At 40.0% G+C, this 15850-nt stretch overlaps 1 protein-coding gene and 1 non-coding gene across 2 annotated transcripts in view; both read right to left on the bottom strand.

The window, feature by feature from the left end:
- The window catches only part of Arfgef3 (ARFGEF family member 3), a 144179-nt gene that overhangs the window by 5433 nt on the left and 122896 nt on the right, over positions 1-15850 (bottom strand). Inside the window, exons 30-32 of the mRNA XM_051164643.1 lie at positions 13267-13369; positions 12903-13034; positions 3758-3879 (exon numbers count right to left, since the gene is read on the bottom strand). Coding sequence (XP_051020600.1) covers positions 3758-3879; positions 12903-13034; positions 13267-13369 — 357 coding nt within the window. The remainder of the gene's footprint in view (positions 1-3757; positions 3880-12902; positions 13035-13266; positions 13370-15850) is intronic.
- LOC127205440 (U6 spliceosomal RNA) lies at positions 3506-3611 on the bottom strand. The gene has a single exon (XR_007832650.1). It is a non-coding gene; the product is annotated as a U6 spliceosomal RNA (small nuclear RNA).

Genomic DNA, 15850 nt, shown 5'->3' with positions numbered 1-15850 from the left:
GTCAAGGATTGGTTCTCTTCCATGGGATGGGTCTCAAGTAGGATCAGTCTTCGGTTGGTCATTCCCTCAATATTTGCTCCATCTTTCTTCCTGTACATATTGTAGGCAGGACAAATTTATACATCTGCATGCCAGAAGAGGGCATCAGATCACAGTATAGATAGTTGTGAGCCACCATATGGATCCTGGGAATTAAACTCAGGACCTCTGGAAGAACAGACAGTGAGTGCTCTTAACCACTGAGCCATCTCTTCAGCCCCCCTTTGGGCCCTCCTTGTAACTTAGCTTCTTTGGGTCTGTAGATTTAAAGTACATGGGTATCCTGTACTTTATGGACAATATCTACTTATAAGCGAGTACATACCATGCATGTCTTTTTGGGTTTGGGTCATCTCACTCAGCATGATATTTTCTAGTTCTATCCATTTTCCTGCAAAATTCAAGATGTCCCTGTTTAAATAGCTGAGTGGTATCCCTTTGTGTAAATGTACCATGCTTTCTTTATCCATTCTCTGGTTGAGAGTCATCTGGGTTGTTTCTAGTTTCTGGCTATTACGAATAAAGCTGCTATGAACATAGTTGAGGAGGTATCCTTGTGGTATGGTGGAGCATCTATCTTTTTATTATATCTTGTAGTTGGTGTATTTTCTACCTCTATCTCCTTTCTACCAATCCCCCAACACTAGGTAGGAGAAAAAGAAGGGTACTGGGGAGAGGGAGCAGAATTCTCTTTACTTCTCTTGGCTGTTTAAGATCAATGGGGTTCTTTGGGGGCAATACTAATTTCAGTTGTCAGTGTATCCAACAGTCAAGGCAACCAGCAAGCCAGCAAATGCAGTAGCAAGATGAACAAGCAGTCTTCTTCCTACTCCTTGAAGTATTCTTGAAGTATCTTCCTCTCTGTCAGAGCTCTCTTTCCTCTCCCTGGGCCTGGTACTTATACCCTCTCAAAGTCCTCAGAATTAAACTAACTGCAGCTGGCAAAGACCACACCCCTCTCTGAGCCCCTCTCCGAGACTGTTATTAGTTGTGGACAAACTAAAAGCAGCTCCATACCTCATACTTGGGATTAAAGCAAAAACAAATTTACACAACATCACTGAGTTTTTAAGGAAACTAAAACTTCCACTACAAGCATCTTCTGGGTATATGCTCAGGAGTGGCATAGCTGGGCCTTGAGGTAGATTATATTTAACAAAATATTTAATATTTAACAAAGGTTATCTTTTGAGCTGGCAGAAAAGAACAAAAATCTTTCATTAGTCTAAGTGCTGACTTTTCACATCATGTGGTGTCGCTGAGGGAAAACTATGACTGTCAATAAGGATGAAATGACTAATAAGGGGCTGCCATCCCAAATCAGTAACCCTGAGAGATAGCTGAAATGACTTCCATGTTGGTATGCACATCACTGCCTCTGCAGAACCTTTTCATCATCGCAGGTACAAACTCTACATTAAACAGGAACTCGCCCTCCTTCCCTCCTCCTGGCTCATATTTAGATAATTTTTGATAAGTTACTCAGTATTATGAAACATGAATATCCATTCCTTTGCAGAAGGTTCTAGAAGCTACCTGTCCTAATTAGTATTAGGGGTCAACTTGACAAAAGTCTAGAATCACTTGATAAAAAGCTTCCTTTGAGTATCTGTCTTTATCAGATTGGTCTGTGGACATGTCTGTGAGGGATTACATTGATTATCTTTGTTGTTATAAGAGACTCCAGCTTGCTGTAGGCAGCACCATTTCCTATGCAGGTAGTCTTAGGTATAAGAAAGTTAGTTAAACATGAACCTGTGAGAAATCCACTAAATTTATGGTTTGTGATTCCCGTTTCTGCCCTGGCTTCCTTCAGTGATGGATTACGATCTATCTGGAAGTGTAAGCCAAATAAATCCTTTCTTCCTCTAGTTACTTTTGGCCTGAATGTTATCACAGAAACAGGAAGGAAACTAGAACACTACCAATTTGGTCTAAGTACTTCAATTCTTCAATTTTAGGACCCAAATTAAGAAGGGATATCCTTCGCAGATCTACTCACTTTTCTATCATCTTTATTTCACAGTGATATCCTTAAAAGGCATGACAGTATCTTATCTTTTTTATTATCTTTAATATATAAGTAGACAACTTTAAAACTGACCTTGAGGAGGCGGGAACTAGAATTGGGGAAGACTAATGGGATACTGTTAAAGTTCTCTTTTGTGTGACAGACTCCCAAAATTTTAATTTTTATTCATATCTCATAACTTGAATTTATAGTCCATGCATTTTGTGTACACCAAATGCTTAGCTAAAATAGTCCCTGGAAATTTGACCTAATTGGTTATAGTATTCAAATGACTATATTGGCAGGCTGTTACCCAAATCACCCAGAGCCTATGCAATGGCAACAACTGTCTTTGTCCAGGTTGCTATAATCAAAGAGGTTGATTTCACACTCTTTTGGAGGTAGGAAGTCTGAGAATAGAGTACCAGTATGGCTGGACTCTGGTAAGGGCTTTCTGGTAGCTGTAGATAGCTGACTTTTGGCTGTGTTCGTAACATAATCATAGGAGAGTGCTACTGCTTCTCTCAGTGGCATTAATCCCATTCCTGAAGGGCTCAACCCTCAGGACTTACCAAAGGCCCCATCTCTTAAACATAACCTTGGAAGTTAGCATTGAAACAAAAGTTTTAATGGGAGGAATGCAATCCACAGTGCATTGCACCACCTTGCTCCCTTAGAGGTCTAGTGCTCTGACAGACCTTCTTTTTGTTTCTTGCTTTCCCAGTTGGTGACTGTGTATTCTTGGATACGTAACATTGCTTCTCTTGTCCTTATGGGTTAAAATGCAAGTGGAATTTTATCTGGTGTGCTTTCATATAGTGTTAAATAAGAAATTGTTACTATTAATGTGCTGCAGCAAAGCAAGGGAGCTTTGATTCCCACTTAAAGAACAAGGATTTTCAGGAAGGGTGATAGTGTTTAAAAAGAGAAACTTTTTTTTTTCTTCTTCTAGTAAGCCAGGGATCTTTTTGTCTCTTGACATCAGAGTTGTATGCATTATTCATTGAAATGATCTGATGTACCAATCTGAAATATGGTAGTTACTATATTTTAAACAGTCTTACTATGATGCCTGGTTGGCCTTGAATTCTGGGCACAATTGATTGTCTTGACTTTTGCTTAAAAATTTGATAACCTTTAAATAAAAGATTGTTACTCATATGATTTTATGAACTGGATTGTATCCTGTCTAAAGCTTATATTAAACTCCTAATCCACCCAATTAGAGGAACTATATATAAAAACAGGGGAAGTCACCATGTGAGGTCTTAGACAACCATGTACAAGCCAAAAAACCCAAATCAAGCTTAAACTTTGACCTCTGACTTTCAGCCTTCGAAACCTTGAGAGAACACATCTATACTGTCAGTCACGTAGCCTGTGGTAGTTCCTTAAGGTAGATTAAATAATATACATGGCACATATGACATTTGGTTAAAAGTCTTACCATTTTTTTTTAATATGGAACGCTTCATGAATTTACGTGTCATCCTTGGTAGGGGCCATGCTAATCTTCTCTGTATCATTCCAGTTTTAGTATCTGTGCTGCCGAAGCGAGCACAGTCTTACCATTTTTATGAAAACTTTTGCTAATGACTCCATAATGCTGTTAGTGTCCCTAGCTAAATCTTGAAATAAAAAGGGTAAGAAGTGGAGGTGGATGAGCTTTCTTATTTGTGAGCTTTCTCTGTGTTTACAGCAGCATACCTTTTCTTGGCATGCCCATTTGGTTTCTCATCAGGAGGCAGTTCAATGATGAGCTGACAGGACTGAGCATGATCAAAGTTGTTTGGAGTCTTTGGTGAGCACTGGGTGTCCAGCATAAACACCTGCAGGAGTATACAAAGGGACAATTCAGAAGACCACATCTACCAACTCCGCTGACAGTTTGCTAGTAGCCCTGGGTAAATAAGTTATTCTCTACCCGTGCCTTTTTAAAATTTTTAACTTTATTAATTTATTCAGATTACAACTCAATTGTCATCCCATCACTTGTATCTTCCCGTTCCTCCCTCCCTCCCACTTTCACCCTAGTCTCCTCCTCTATGTCTGTGACTGAGGGGGACCTCCTCCCCCACTATATGTCTACCTGTGTCTTTACCTATAAAATGTGATGGCAATGATTTCCACGTAGAAAATTATAACAAAACAAATAATAAACCCTGGCTATCAACACTAACAACACTGTTGCTTCTATGACATGTCAGTTCATTATACTCCAAGTACTGACACTATGTATTAATAACAAACACAAGGGGCTTGGTACTAATTTGCTTTATTTAAAATTTTTTTAATTTATTATAATTTATTTGCATTGTTATCCTCTCCCTCTTATCTTCCTGTTCCCACCCTCCATCCCTCTTCTGCCTTATTCCCTTCCCCTAGACCTCTGACAGAGGGTCCCTCCTCCCCACCATCTGACCTCAGCCTATCAGGTCTCATCAGGATAGCCCGCATGCCCTTCTTTTGTGTGCCCGCCAAGAGACAGTGATCAATTCACGGGTACCCCCATCTCTCTACATGCCCCTCAATATGGAGAATGTGCAGTCCATTGGTTACATCTGAACAGGGGGTCTAGGTTCTCTGCCTGCAATGTCCTTGGTTGGTGCATCAGTTTGTGTAGGTCCCCCTGGGTTCAGATACGCAGGACTTGATGGTCTCCTTGTGGAGCTCCTGACCCCTCTAGGTCCTTCCATTCTCCAACTTTTTCATACATCTCTCAGCACTACACCCAAAGTCTGGCTTTGAGTCCCGTATCTATCCCAATCCCCTGCTGGGTGGAGTCTCTCAGAGGACATCTATGTTGGGCAAATATCCACTTATAAGTGAGTATATACCATGTGTGTCTTTCTGGGTCTGGGTTATCTCACTCAGGATGATCTTTTCTTATTCCATCCATTTGCCTACAAATTTCAAGATTTCCTTGTTTTTGATAGCTGAATAGTATGCCATTGTGTAAATGTACCACAATTTTTTTTTTTTTTTTTTTTATCCATTCTTCGGTTGAGGGACTTCCAGGTTGCTTCCAGGTTCTGGCTATTACGAATAAAGCCACTATGAACACAGTTGAGCAAATCTCTTTGTTGTATGATGGAGCTTCTTTCAGGTATATGCCCAGGAGAGGTATAGCTGGGTCTTAAGGTAACAATATTCCTAATTTTTTTGGGGGAGGGAAGCCCAGTTGATTTCCAAAGTGTTTGTACAGGTTTGCACTTCCACCAGCAATAGAGGAATGTCCCCCTTTCTCCACATCCTCATCAGCATGTGCTGTCACTTGAGTTTTTGGTCTTAGCCATTCTGATGCGTGTCAGATGGAATTTCAGAGTTATTTTGATTTGCATTTCCTTGATGACTAAGGATGTTGATCATTTCTTTAAGTATTTCTCAGGCACTTGATATTCCTCTGTTGAGAATTCTCTGTTTAGTTCTGAATCCCATTTTTTAATTGAGTTATTTGGTTTGGTCGTGTTTAATTTCTTGTGTTCTTTATATATTTTGGATATTAGTCCTTTGTCAGTTATAGGGTTGTTGATCTTTTCCTAGTCTGTAGGCTGTCATTTTATTCTGTTGACAGTATCCTTTGCCTTACAGAAGCTTTTCAGTTTCATGAGGTCCCATTATTAATTGTTGACCTTAGAGCCTGAGCTGTTGATATTCTGTTTAGGAAACTGTCTTCTGCGCCAATGAGTTCGAGGCTCTTCATTTTTTCTTCTAATAGATTTAGTATGTCTGGTTTTATGTTGAGGTCTTTAATACACTTGGACTTTAGTTTTGTGCAGTGTGATAAATATGGATCCATTTGCATTTTATACATGTAGACACCCATTTAGACCAGCATTATTTGTTGAAGATGCTATCTTTTTTCCATTTCATGGCTTTAGCTTCTTTGTCAAAAATCAAGTGTCCATAGGTGTGTGGGTTTATTTCTGGGTCTTTAATTTGATTCCATTGATCAACCAGCCTATTTCTATGCCAGTACCATGCAGTTTTTATTACTGTTGTTCTATAATTCAGCTTGAGATCAGGGATGGATATTCCTCCTGAAGACCTTTTACTGTACAGGATTGTTTTAGCTATTCTGTTTTTTTGTTTTTGTTTTTTTTCCATATGAAGCTGAGAGTTGATCTTTCAAGGTCTGTAATGAATTGTGTAGGTATTTTGATGGGGATTTCATTGAAACTGTAGATTGCTTTTGGTAAGATGGCCAGTTTTACTATGTTGAATCTCCTGATCCATGTGCATGGGAGATCTTTCAATTTCTGATAGCTTCTTCAATTTCTTTCTTCAAAGACTCGAAGTTTTTTCATACAAGTCCCTCACTTGCTTGGTTAGAGTTACACCAAAATACTCTATATTATTTGTAGCTACTGTGAGTGGTGTAGTTTCCCTAATTTCCTTCTCAGCCTGTTTGCCGTAGGGCTACTGATTGTTTTGAGTTGATTTTGTATCCAGCCACTTTGCTGAAGGTGTTTATCAGTTATAGGAGTTCCTTGGTAGAATTTTTGGGGTCATTTATGTGTACTATCATGTCATCCATGAATAGTGATCCTTTGACTTATTCATTTCGCATTTGTATTTCCTTGATCTCCTTTACTTGTCTTATTGCTCTTGCTAGAACTTCAGGTACTATATCGAAGCAATACAGAGAGAGTGAACAGCTTTGTCTTTCCTCTGATCAGTGGAAAATTGATTTAAGTTTCTCTCCATTTAGTTTGATGCTGGGTATAGGCTTGCTGTATATTGCCTTCACTATGTGTAGGTATGTGCCTTGTATCCCCAGTCTCTCCAACACTTTTAACATGAAGAGGTGTTGGATTTTGTCAAATGATTTTTTTGCAATCAAAGAGATGATCATGTAGTTTTTTCTTTTAGTTTGTTTATATGATGGATTACATGGATGGATTTCCATGTATTTAACCACTCCTGTATGCCTGGGATGAAGCCTACTTGGTCATGGTGAATGATATTTTTGACATTTTCTTCTATTCAATTTACAAGTATTTTATTGAATATTTTTGAATCAATGTTCATAAGGGAAATTGGTCTGAAATTCTCTTTCTTTGTTGAGTCTTTGTGTAGTTTTGGTATCAAGGTGACTGTGACCTCATAGAACGAGTTGGGTAATGTTCCTTCTGTTTTTATTCTGTGGAATAGTTTGAAGAGAATTCCTATTAGCTCTTCTTTGAAGGTCTGGTAGAATTCTGTGCTGAATCCATCTGGCCCTGGGTTTTTTGTTTGTTTTGTTTTTGTTTTTGTTTTTTGGTTGGGAGACTTTTGATGACTGCTTCTATTTCATTAGGTAATATAAGACTATTGAATTAGTTTACCTGATCTTGATTCAATTTTGGTAATTTGTAGCTATCAAGGAAATTGTCCATTTCATTTAGATTTTCAAATTTTGTGGCATATAGGCTTCTGAAGTAAGACCTAATGATTCTTTGAATTTCCTTGTGTCTGTTGTCATGTCTCTTTTTTCATTTCTGATTTTGTTGATTTAAATATTCTCCCTCTGCCTTTTTGTTAGTTTGGCTAAGGGTTTGTCTATCTTGTTGATTTTCTAAAAAGAACTAGCTCTTTGTTTCATTGATTCTTTGAATTATTGTCTTTGTTTCTAATTTATTGCTTTCAGCCCTGAGTTTGATTATTTCCAGCCATCTACTCCTCATGGATGTATCTGCTTCTTTTTGGCCTAGAGCTGTCAGGTGTGCTGTTAATTTGCTAGTATGGAATTCCTCCAATTTCTTTATGAAGGCACTTAGTGCTGTTAACTTTCCTCTTAGTATTGCTTTCATTATGTCCCATAAGTTTAGGTGTGTTGAGCCTCATTTTCATTGAATCCTAGGAAGTCTTTAATTTCTTTTTTTATTTTGCCCCTTACCCAGAGGTAATGAGTAGTCTGGTTTCCATGAATTTGCAGGATTTCTGTTGTTGTTGAGTTCTGGCTTTAATCTATGGTGGCATGAAAAGATGCAAGAGGTTATTTAGATCTTCTTGTATCTGTTGAGGTTTGTTTGTGACTAAGTATATGGTAAATTTTGGAGAAGGTTCCGTAAGGTGCTGAGGAAAGCTATATTCTTTTGTGTTTGGGTAAAATGTTCTGTAGATATCTGTTCAGTCCATTTGATTCATGATGTCTAGTTTCATTATTTGTCCATTTAGTTTCTGTCTCAATCTGTCTATTGGAGAGAGTGGGATATTGAGGTTCAATGTGTGATTTAAGCTTTAGCAATGTTTCTTTTACGAATGTGTGTGTTCCTGCATTTGGGACATAGGTATTCAGGATTGAGGCATCATCTTGGTGTATTTTTCCCTTTGATGAGTATGAAGTATCCTTTCCCATATCTTTTGATTAGTTTTGTTTAAAGTTTATTTTATTAGATACTAGAATGTCTATTCCAGATTGTTTCTTGGGTCCGTTTGCTTGGAATAACCTTTTCCATCCCTTTACTCTGAGGTACTGTCTATCTTTATTGCTGAGGCATGTTTCTTGTATGAAGCAGAATGATGAGTCCTGTTTTTGCATCCATCTTGTTATCCTGTGTGTTTTTACTGGGGAGTTGAGGCCATTGATTTTGAGAAAAACTAATGACTAGCGGTTGTTAATTCCTGTTTTTTTTTTTTTTTTTAAATGTTGGTGGCGGCAGTGTGTGTGTGTGTGTGTGTGTGTGTGTGTGTTTGTGTGTGTTGTTTACTTTCTTTTGGTTTTGTGGATGTGGGGTTATTTATTTTGTTTTCCTGGGTAAAGTTAACCTCCTTGAATTGGAGTGTTCCTTTTAGTATCTTCAGTAGGGCTAGACATGTGGCTTGATTACTGTTTAAATTTGCTTTTGCCATGGAATATCTTGTTTTCTCCATCTATGGTGATTGAAAGTTTTGTTTTGTATAGTAGTCTGCATTGGCATCTGTGGTCTCTTAATGTCTGCACAACATCCATCCAGGCTTTCATAGTCTCTGTTGAGATTCTGATAGGTTTGCCTTCATATGTTACTTGGCGTTTTTCTCTTGCAGGTTTTATTATTCTTTCTTTGTTCGGTATATTAAATGTTTTGATTATTATGTGGTGGGAAGATTTCTTTTCTGGTTCAATCTATTTAGAGTTCTGTAGGCTTCTTGTATATTTATGGGCATTTCTTTCTTTGGGTTAAGGAAGATTTCATCTATGATTTTGTTGAAAATATTTTCTGGGCATTGGAGCTGGGAGTCTTCTTTTTCTTCTATTTCTATTATTCTTACGTTTGGTCTTTTCATAGTGTCCCATATTTCTTGGATGTTCTGTGTCAAGAGCTTTTTAGATTTAACATTGTCTTTGACTATTGTATATATTTCTTCAGTCATATCTTCTACGTCTGAGATTTTCTCTTTCATCTCTTGTATTCTGTTGGGGATGCTTGTGTCTGTGGTTCCTGTCCTCGTCCCTAGGTTTTCGATTTTCAGGATTGTCTCAGATTGAGTTTTCTTCATTGCTTCTATCTCCAGTTTTAGGTCTTGAATCCTTTTATTCATTTCCTGTTTGTGGTTTCCTGTCTTTCACTAATTTCCTTAAGCATTTGTTCAATTCTTTTACCTCTTTCTTTGTATATTCCTGTTCTGGTTTGAGGGATTTATTTTCCTCCTTTAAGGTCTCTATTACTTTTTCATCACCTCAGATTTGAAATCTTTCTTTTGTGCATTGGTGTGAGAGTATCTCCAGGGCTTGCTGTCATAGGACTGCTGGTTTCTGGTGATGTCAAATGGCCCTGGGAATTGTTGCTTGTGTTCTTGCACTGAACTCTACTCACTATGATGTCTCTGGTATTCATAGGTTTGGTAGTCTCTGATGGTCAGAGAATTTGGGAGTAGGTACAGACAATGAGGCTTTGGTCCTGTACCGTACTCACCTCCATGGAGTTTAATGTCTCTATTGGCTCACTGTTTATGACACAGGTGAGCTGGGCAGCTGGGGAGCAGGCAGAAAGATACCTGAGAAGGGAGCTGCTCTAGTGGCCCTGCAAGCCTCCTTGGGGCAGAGGACAATGAGCTAGTTTGCTTTCTATTGCTATAGTATGCACTATGACCAAAAGAAACTTGCTGAGGAAAGGGTTAATTAACTTCAGCTTACAACTTTCAGCTCATAGTCCATCATGGAGAAAAGTTATGACTAGAACTCTAGCAGGAACATGGAGGCAAGAACTGAAGCAGAGACCAAGGAAGATTGCTGCTTACTGGCTTTGTCCCATGGCTTGCTCAGTCTGCTTTCTTATACACCCAACAATGCCAGCCCAAGGATGGCTGTACATTAATCATCAGATTAATCCAATCAGATGGAGACCTGTTTTAATTGAGGTTTCACCTTCCCAGATGACCCTAGATGTGTCAAGGTGACAAAAATCTAACAATACAGATGTAGCAAAACTGTATAGTACAGCCTTTGTGTCTGGCTTTGAATGAAATGTTTTAACAAGTCCTTTGCTATGTTTGGGTCAATCAGTAGAGGCTGAGAAATTGTTGTGAGACTGTTTGAACTTCAAAGAAATGTTGTCTTTCTAGAGAATCTGCACTTGATACTATGTGAGAACTTATAGCTTCACCAACCACGGTCATAAGGTGCTCCTGGCAAACCTGTAGTTCTTACTTTCAGTTAGGGACATGGTCAAAAGAGACAGACTTGTGTGGCTTGTCTGCTCTTATGGGTTGCAAGGACAAGATAACTTTGGTAGTTGGAACCTTTCCCAGCCAGAGTTAACCTTATAAAATGTTTGAATAAAGTAACTGGAATGAGCTAGCTGGGTGTCAGTCTTTTCTAAGAAGGCTGAATCCTGTTGCTCTTTTGTAAAATGAAGGCTTAGCATCTTGGCAAGCTTCTCTCTCTTCTGTGGGACCAATGACTGACATCAATCAATAGACAGGAGCTATGCTGTAAAATCTTATATGTTATATATGATAAATATATATGTATATATGCATGTGTATGTATGTATGTATGTATGTATGTATGTATGTATGTGTATGTATGTATGTATGTTTCAGTTATTGAGAATCTTGCACATGATAGGCAAGTACTCTACCACTTTGCCATATGCCCTTATCTCTGATTTTTATATCCAAGGTAGGAATAAGAAACTAAGACTCAGTCAAGCATGGTAATGCATGCTTTTAATTCCATCACTTAGGAAACAGAGGCAGGCAGATCCCTATGAGTTCCAGGACAGCCAGGACCGTGTCTCAAACAAACAAATGAATGAAGCTCAAACTATCAGCTCCTTTCTAAACCGTTCTACCAAGACTATTGGTATAGATTAGGCAGAAGTGACCAAATACCTAACAGATCTCTATTACAAATGTTCTAAATGTTGATTTCTTTGGGGGTGACCCTAGCTGAGACTCCTAGCAATGAGGGATATGGAGCCAGAAGTTGCTACCTCCTGTAGTCAGGTGGGACTTCCAGTAGAGGGAGGGGGGACACCAACCCATACATAAAACCTTTGACCCAAAATTTGTCTTGTCTATAAGAAGTACAGGGATAAAGATAGAGCAGAGAGTGAGGGAATGGCCAACCAGTGACTGGCCCAACTTGTGATCCACCTCATGGGAGAGAGCCAACCTCTTAGTCCTGCTGTGACTTGATTTGTCAGAGTGGGTTGGTACCCATGGGAGTTAGTGATTAAATAAACAAACAAATTAATGGGAAAAAAGGCCATTCTTTCCCATATTGTAATGAGACTAATTTGTAATGGAACTAACTAGTTTTTTTTTTTTTCTTTCTGTAAAGATAGGAAGAAGGTTTGAGACTGAAGAAAGAGAAAAATACTAAGAAGGGAAACAACTCTGTTCTTCTCCAGTAACTATTGACTTCAGGAAATGGTTCTCTACTGATGGTTCCATTGGTTTTTGAGTTTGAAACAGGATCACAAAACTGGCTTGGAACCCACTCTATAGCATAAGTTAACCTGAGCTCAGGGTCCCTCTGCTTCTACCTCCTTAGTGCTGAACTGTAAATATTAGGCCCAGCTATCATTCTTATATTCTTACTGTATGCTTGTACATAGGTGATAACACTATAGTGTATATGTGCAAATATTGAGCTTTGTATCACAGCTTCCTGTTTAGAGAGGTCACCTTAGCTTTACTCTAAGCCCAACTTATTGTTATAGCTGGCCACAGTTGCCATCCTATTGAAGAGGGTCTTCATTGCAGCCTTACTTTTCTTCTATCTCTTCCTTTGCTTCCTATGGACATGCTTCCTCCCCTCAGAACCATCACATCCCAGCATGTTACGAATGTGCTCAGCGGATGAGGTGAGATTCTGAATGTGGAAGGCTCTTTCATGACTCCTTTGCTAAGCACTGCTGGGGGAGCCCTTCAGAGGCAACCTGAACAGGAAACTTCTGAACAGATTCCCTGGAACTGGTGTTACAAGTGCGTGTGAGCCACCTGACGTGGGTGCTAAGAACCAAACGCAGGCTGCGTGAAGATATTTCTAATGATTGGCTTACTCAAACGTGTTCAGTCACTTAGAACTATCAAGGGCTGTGTTCTGTATGAGTGATAGATAAAATGTAATATACGAACCATCTTTAGCCATCCATATTTAGCAGCAGTAGTATTTAGAAAACCTTGCTAAGTAGCCTAAGCAACGCGTAAATGAAATCCAGGCTTCAGGATAAGCTCTGTTCTGAATACTAAAGGATGCAGCCAGCAAGGGGTAGTGGAAGAATGAGCTAAGGCCATTCAGTGGGAAAATGATACTGGCAAGAGCGTAGGGCCTTGATGTGTATGCCTTTAAGAGAGTGAGAGGTAGCCTGGTGATGCAGGATACTCAGGGTGATGTATCTCAAGCTTCTGGAGTCCCCAAGACCCACAGTGCAACTCTTACCTGCTGGGCCATGGCCCGGATGCGCCAGTACTCTGCTTCCGCACTTGGGGAAGAGGATGGTGCTGCCACCCTCACCTGGCAGCCTTCCCCACTGAAGCCCTCTGTGCCACTGTGGAAGCAGCCTAGTAGGTCCTAGGGAGGAAAAGCAGGTGTTTGTAGGGGTTGTCTTGGTTCAGAGCACCAGGTCCAATCTCAAATCTGACACCGATAAAATAACCAACCCAGTTTTTTTTTTTTTCATGTCTGCTACTGTGCAAGTACCTCATATGAGGAGGCAAGCGGAACTCAGGTACTCAGCCTGACCAAGCATCTGGGGGCTAAGCAAGTAGAAAATAATTTTGTGTCCCTCATTGTGGCATCTTACCTTCACTGGCTTGAGTGTGGCTGAGAAGGCATCCTGAAGAGCACAACATGCAAGTCGCCACATTTCCTCCGTGAACACAGGACCTGCTGTCACGAGGACGTACCTGCCAAAAGGCATGTCCTCAGTCTAGAAATTCCGTTGCCGTTAAAGTTGAATTGTGCACACGTTTGTCCTGCAGTTGCTTTGCAAGCCACCTGTCTCTTCTCACTCCTGCCTTCTATCCCTGTGGTATTCCACTGTCAGGATACTAATATCTAAGCCACTTTAATTTAGAAACACCAGCAGATTCCCACTGCAAACCGATCACCTTAGGCTCATATGCAAGGGGCTATATCCTTCATTAATTTTTCCATTCTGGCCAATTTATTCGCATTCCTCTATAAATCATAACTATGTAAAACAAGACCCAAACTCTTAGTGCCACTTATTCTTTTTTCCCTTTTCCTTTTAAAATAATTTATTATAATTTATTCAGATTACATCCTGACTATAATCCCCTCACTTATATCTTCCTGCTCCTACTCTCCCTCCCTCTTCTGCCCTATTCCCTTCCCCTAGACCTCTGACAGGAGGGGACCTCCTCCTCCACCATATGACCACAACCTATCAGATCTCATCCAGATAGCCTGCTTCCCCTTCCTCTGTGTGCAACATAGATGTCCTCTACCCAGTGGGAAATTGGAATAGATGTTGGGACTTGCTGCTGTACTCCAAGTGGAGTGCTTAGAGTGGGGGAAGAATGGGGGAATGAAAGGGCCCAGAAGGTTCAGGAGTCTCACAAGGAGACCATCAAGGCTGGTGGATCTGGACCCAGGGGGGCCTTCACAAACTATTGCACCACCAAAAGACAATGCATGCAGTAAACCTGTTAAGATATAGCCAATGGACAGCTCACTCTCCATGCTTATGGGGAGAGCAGGGACTGCCACTTATTCTTACTGTCACTTATTTTATTTTTTTTGGTTTTTCGAGACAGGGTTTCTCTATGTAGCCTTGGCTGTCTTGGACTCACTTTGTAGACCAGGCTGGCCTCAAACTCACAGCGATCCACCTGCCTCTGCCTCCTGAGTGCTGGGATTAAAGGCATGCGCCACCAAGCCCGGCTTCTGTCACTTATTCTTAACTCCTTGTATCTGTTATCTTGTTCTCCCGGCTGGAATGTTATCACCTAGTGAAGGCATACTGTGATGGTTTAAATGAGATGTCCCAGGAAAGTCTCTGGCTTTGAATACACAGCCCCCAGTTAGTGGTTATTTGAGAAGGACTAAGGTATGTGACCTTATTGAAGGAGCTGTGTCACTGGAGGGATGGACTTGAATATTTCAAAAGCTTTTTACCATCCTCAGTGCTGTGTACTCTCTGCTTTCTGCTTGCAGTTTGACATGTGGGCTCTCAGCTGTTTCTACTGACATGCCCTTGCTCTACCATCATAGATACTAACCATTTGGAACTATGAGCCCAGTTAATTGCTTCCTTTTATAAGTAGCCTTGATCAACTTCTAAAAGGCGTTTTTATTGTAGCAAGAGAAAAATAATGAAAAAAGTCACTTTGGAGTAGGAACCAAGTGTCACCTTTATTACCATTCTGGTTCCCACACTTCTTTTCCTTTCTGGGTATTTATAATTAACTCCTCTATAGGTGTAAATGTTATCAGTTCTTTCTCTCTTTCTCTTTCTCTTATTACTTTTCTTTGAGACATGGCCTTGCTGTGTAGCCTAGGGCGAGTTGGAACTCAAACTCTCTTTGCTCTACCTCCTGAGCTCTAGGATTACAGAGATATACCTGGCAGTTATGTCACCACTCTCAGGATCCTTACACTAAAGAGATGGGAGGGTACAGGTATCTAGTAACATTTTTACAAGAAGAATTATATGTCCTCATTATGCACGGGTACAGTATTCTGGACTCCAAAATGGAACTTGCTAGGAGTGGAGTATGAGAGCAAGATCCTAAGACTTAAAAGAATCACTCAAAAGGGCCCATGGAACCTAGGAACAGAACGAAACAAACTACCTGTTGTCTTTAAAGCTGAATTGTGCACATGCTTGTCCTGCAGTTGCTTTGCAAGCCTTCCTGCCTCTTCTCACTCCTGCCTCCCATCCCTGTGGTACTCACTGTCTAGACACTAATATCTAAACCATCCTAAATTAGGAGCATCAGTGGATTTCCACTGCAAACAGACCACCTTAGGCTCATATGCAAGGGCCTATATCCTTCATTCATTTTTCCATTCTGGCCAATTTATTAGCACTCTTCTACAAATCATAACTATGTAAAACAACACTAAAACTCTTATTATCACTTGTTCTTATCTCCCTGTGCCTATGTGGAGCCGGCAGTGGGCACTAAATCTCAGATCCCACCCACCATCACTTCCCACCCTCCTCCTCTGCCTCCAAGGAAACCATCACTTTCTCTGTATCACTTCATTTTATTTATCTTCTTCGGCCCTAAGCACTTGCTGACTGAACACAAAAGGGGGGGGGGCTATTAATTATAAATTATTTTTGAAAAGCAATCCAAAAAGTGAGTCACTACCATAAAACACAATTCCTTTTTATTATATAATAAAGCCCCGCCCCT

This window comes from Acomys russatus, chromosome 21 (assembly GCF_903995435.1).
Source record: "Acomys russatus chromosome 21, mAcoRus1.1, whole genome shotgun sequence".
Classification (NCBI taxonomy): domain Eukaryota; kingdom Metazoa; phylum Chordata; class Mammalia; order Rodentia; family Muridae; genus Acomys; species Acomys russatus.
The sequence above is the reverse complement of the archived record's forward strand: the minus strand, read 5'-3'. Positions and strand labels throughout refer to the sequence as shown.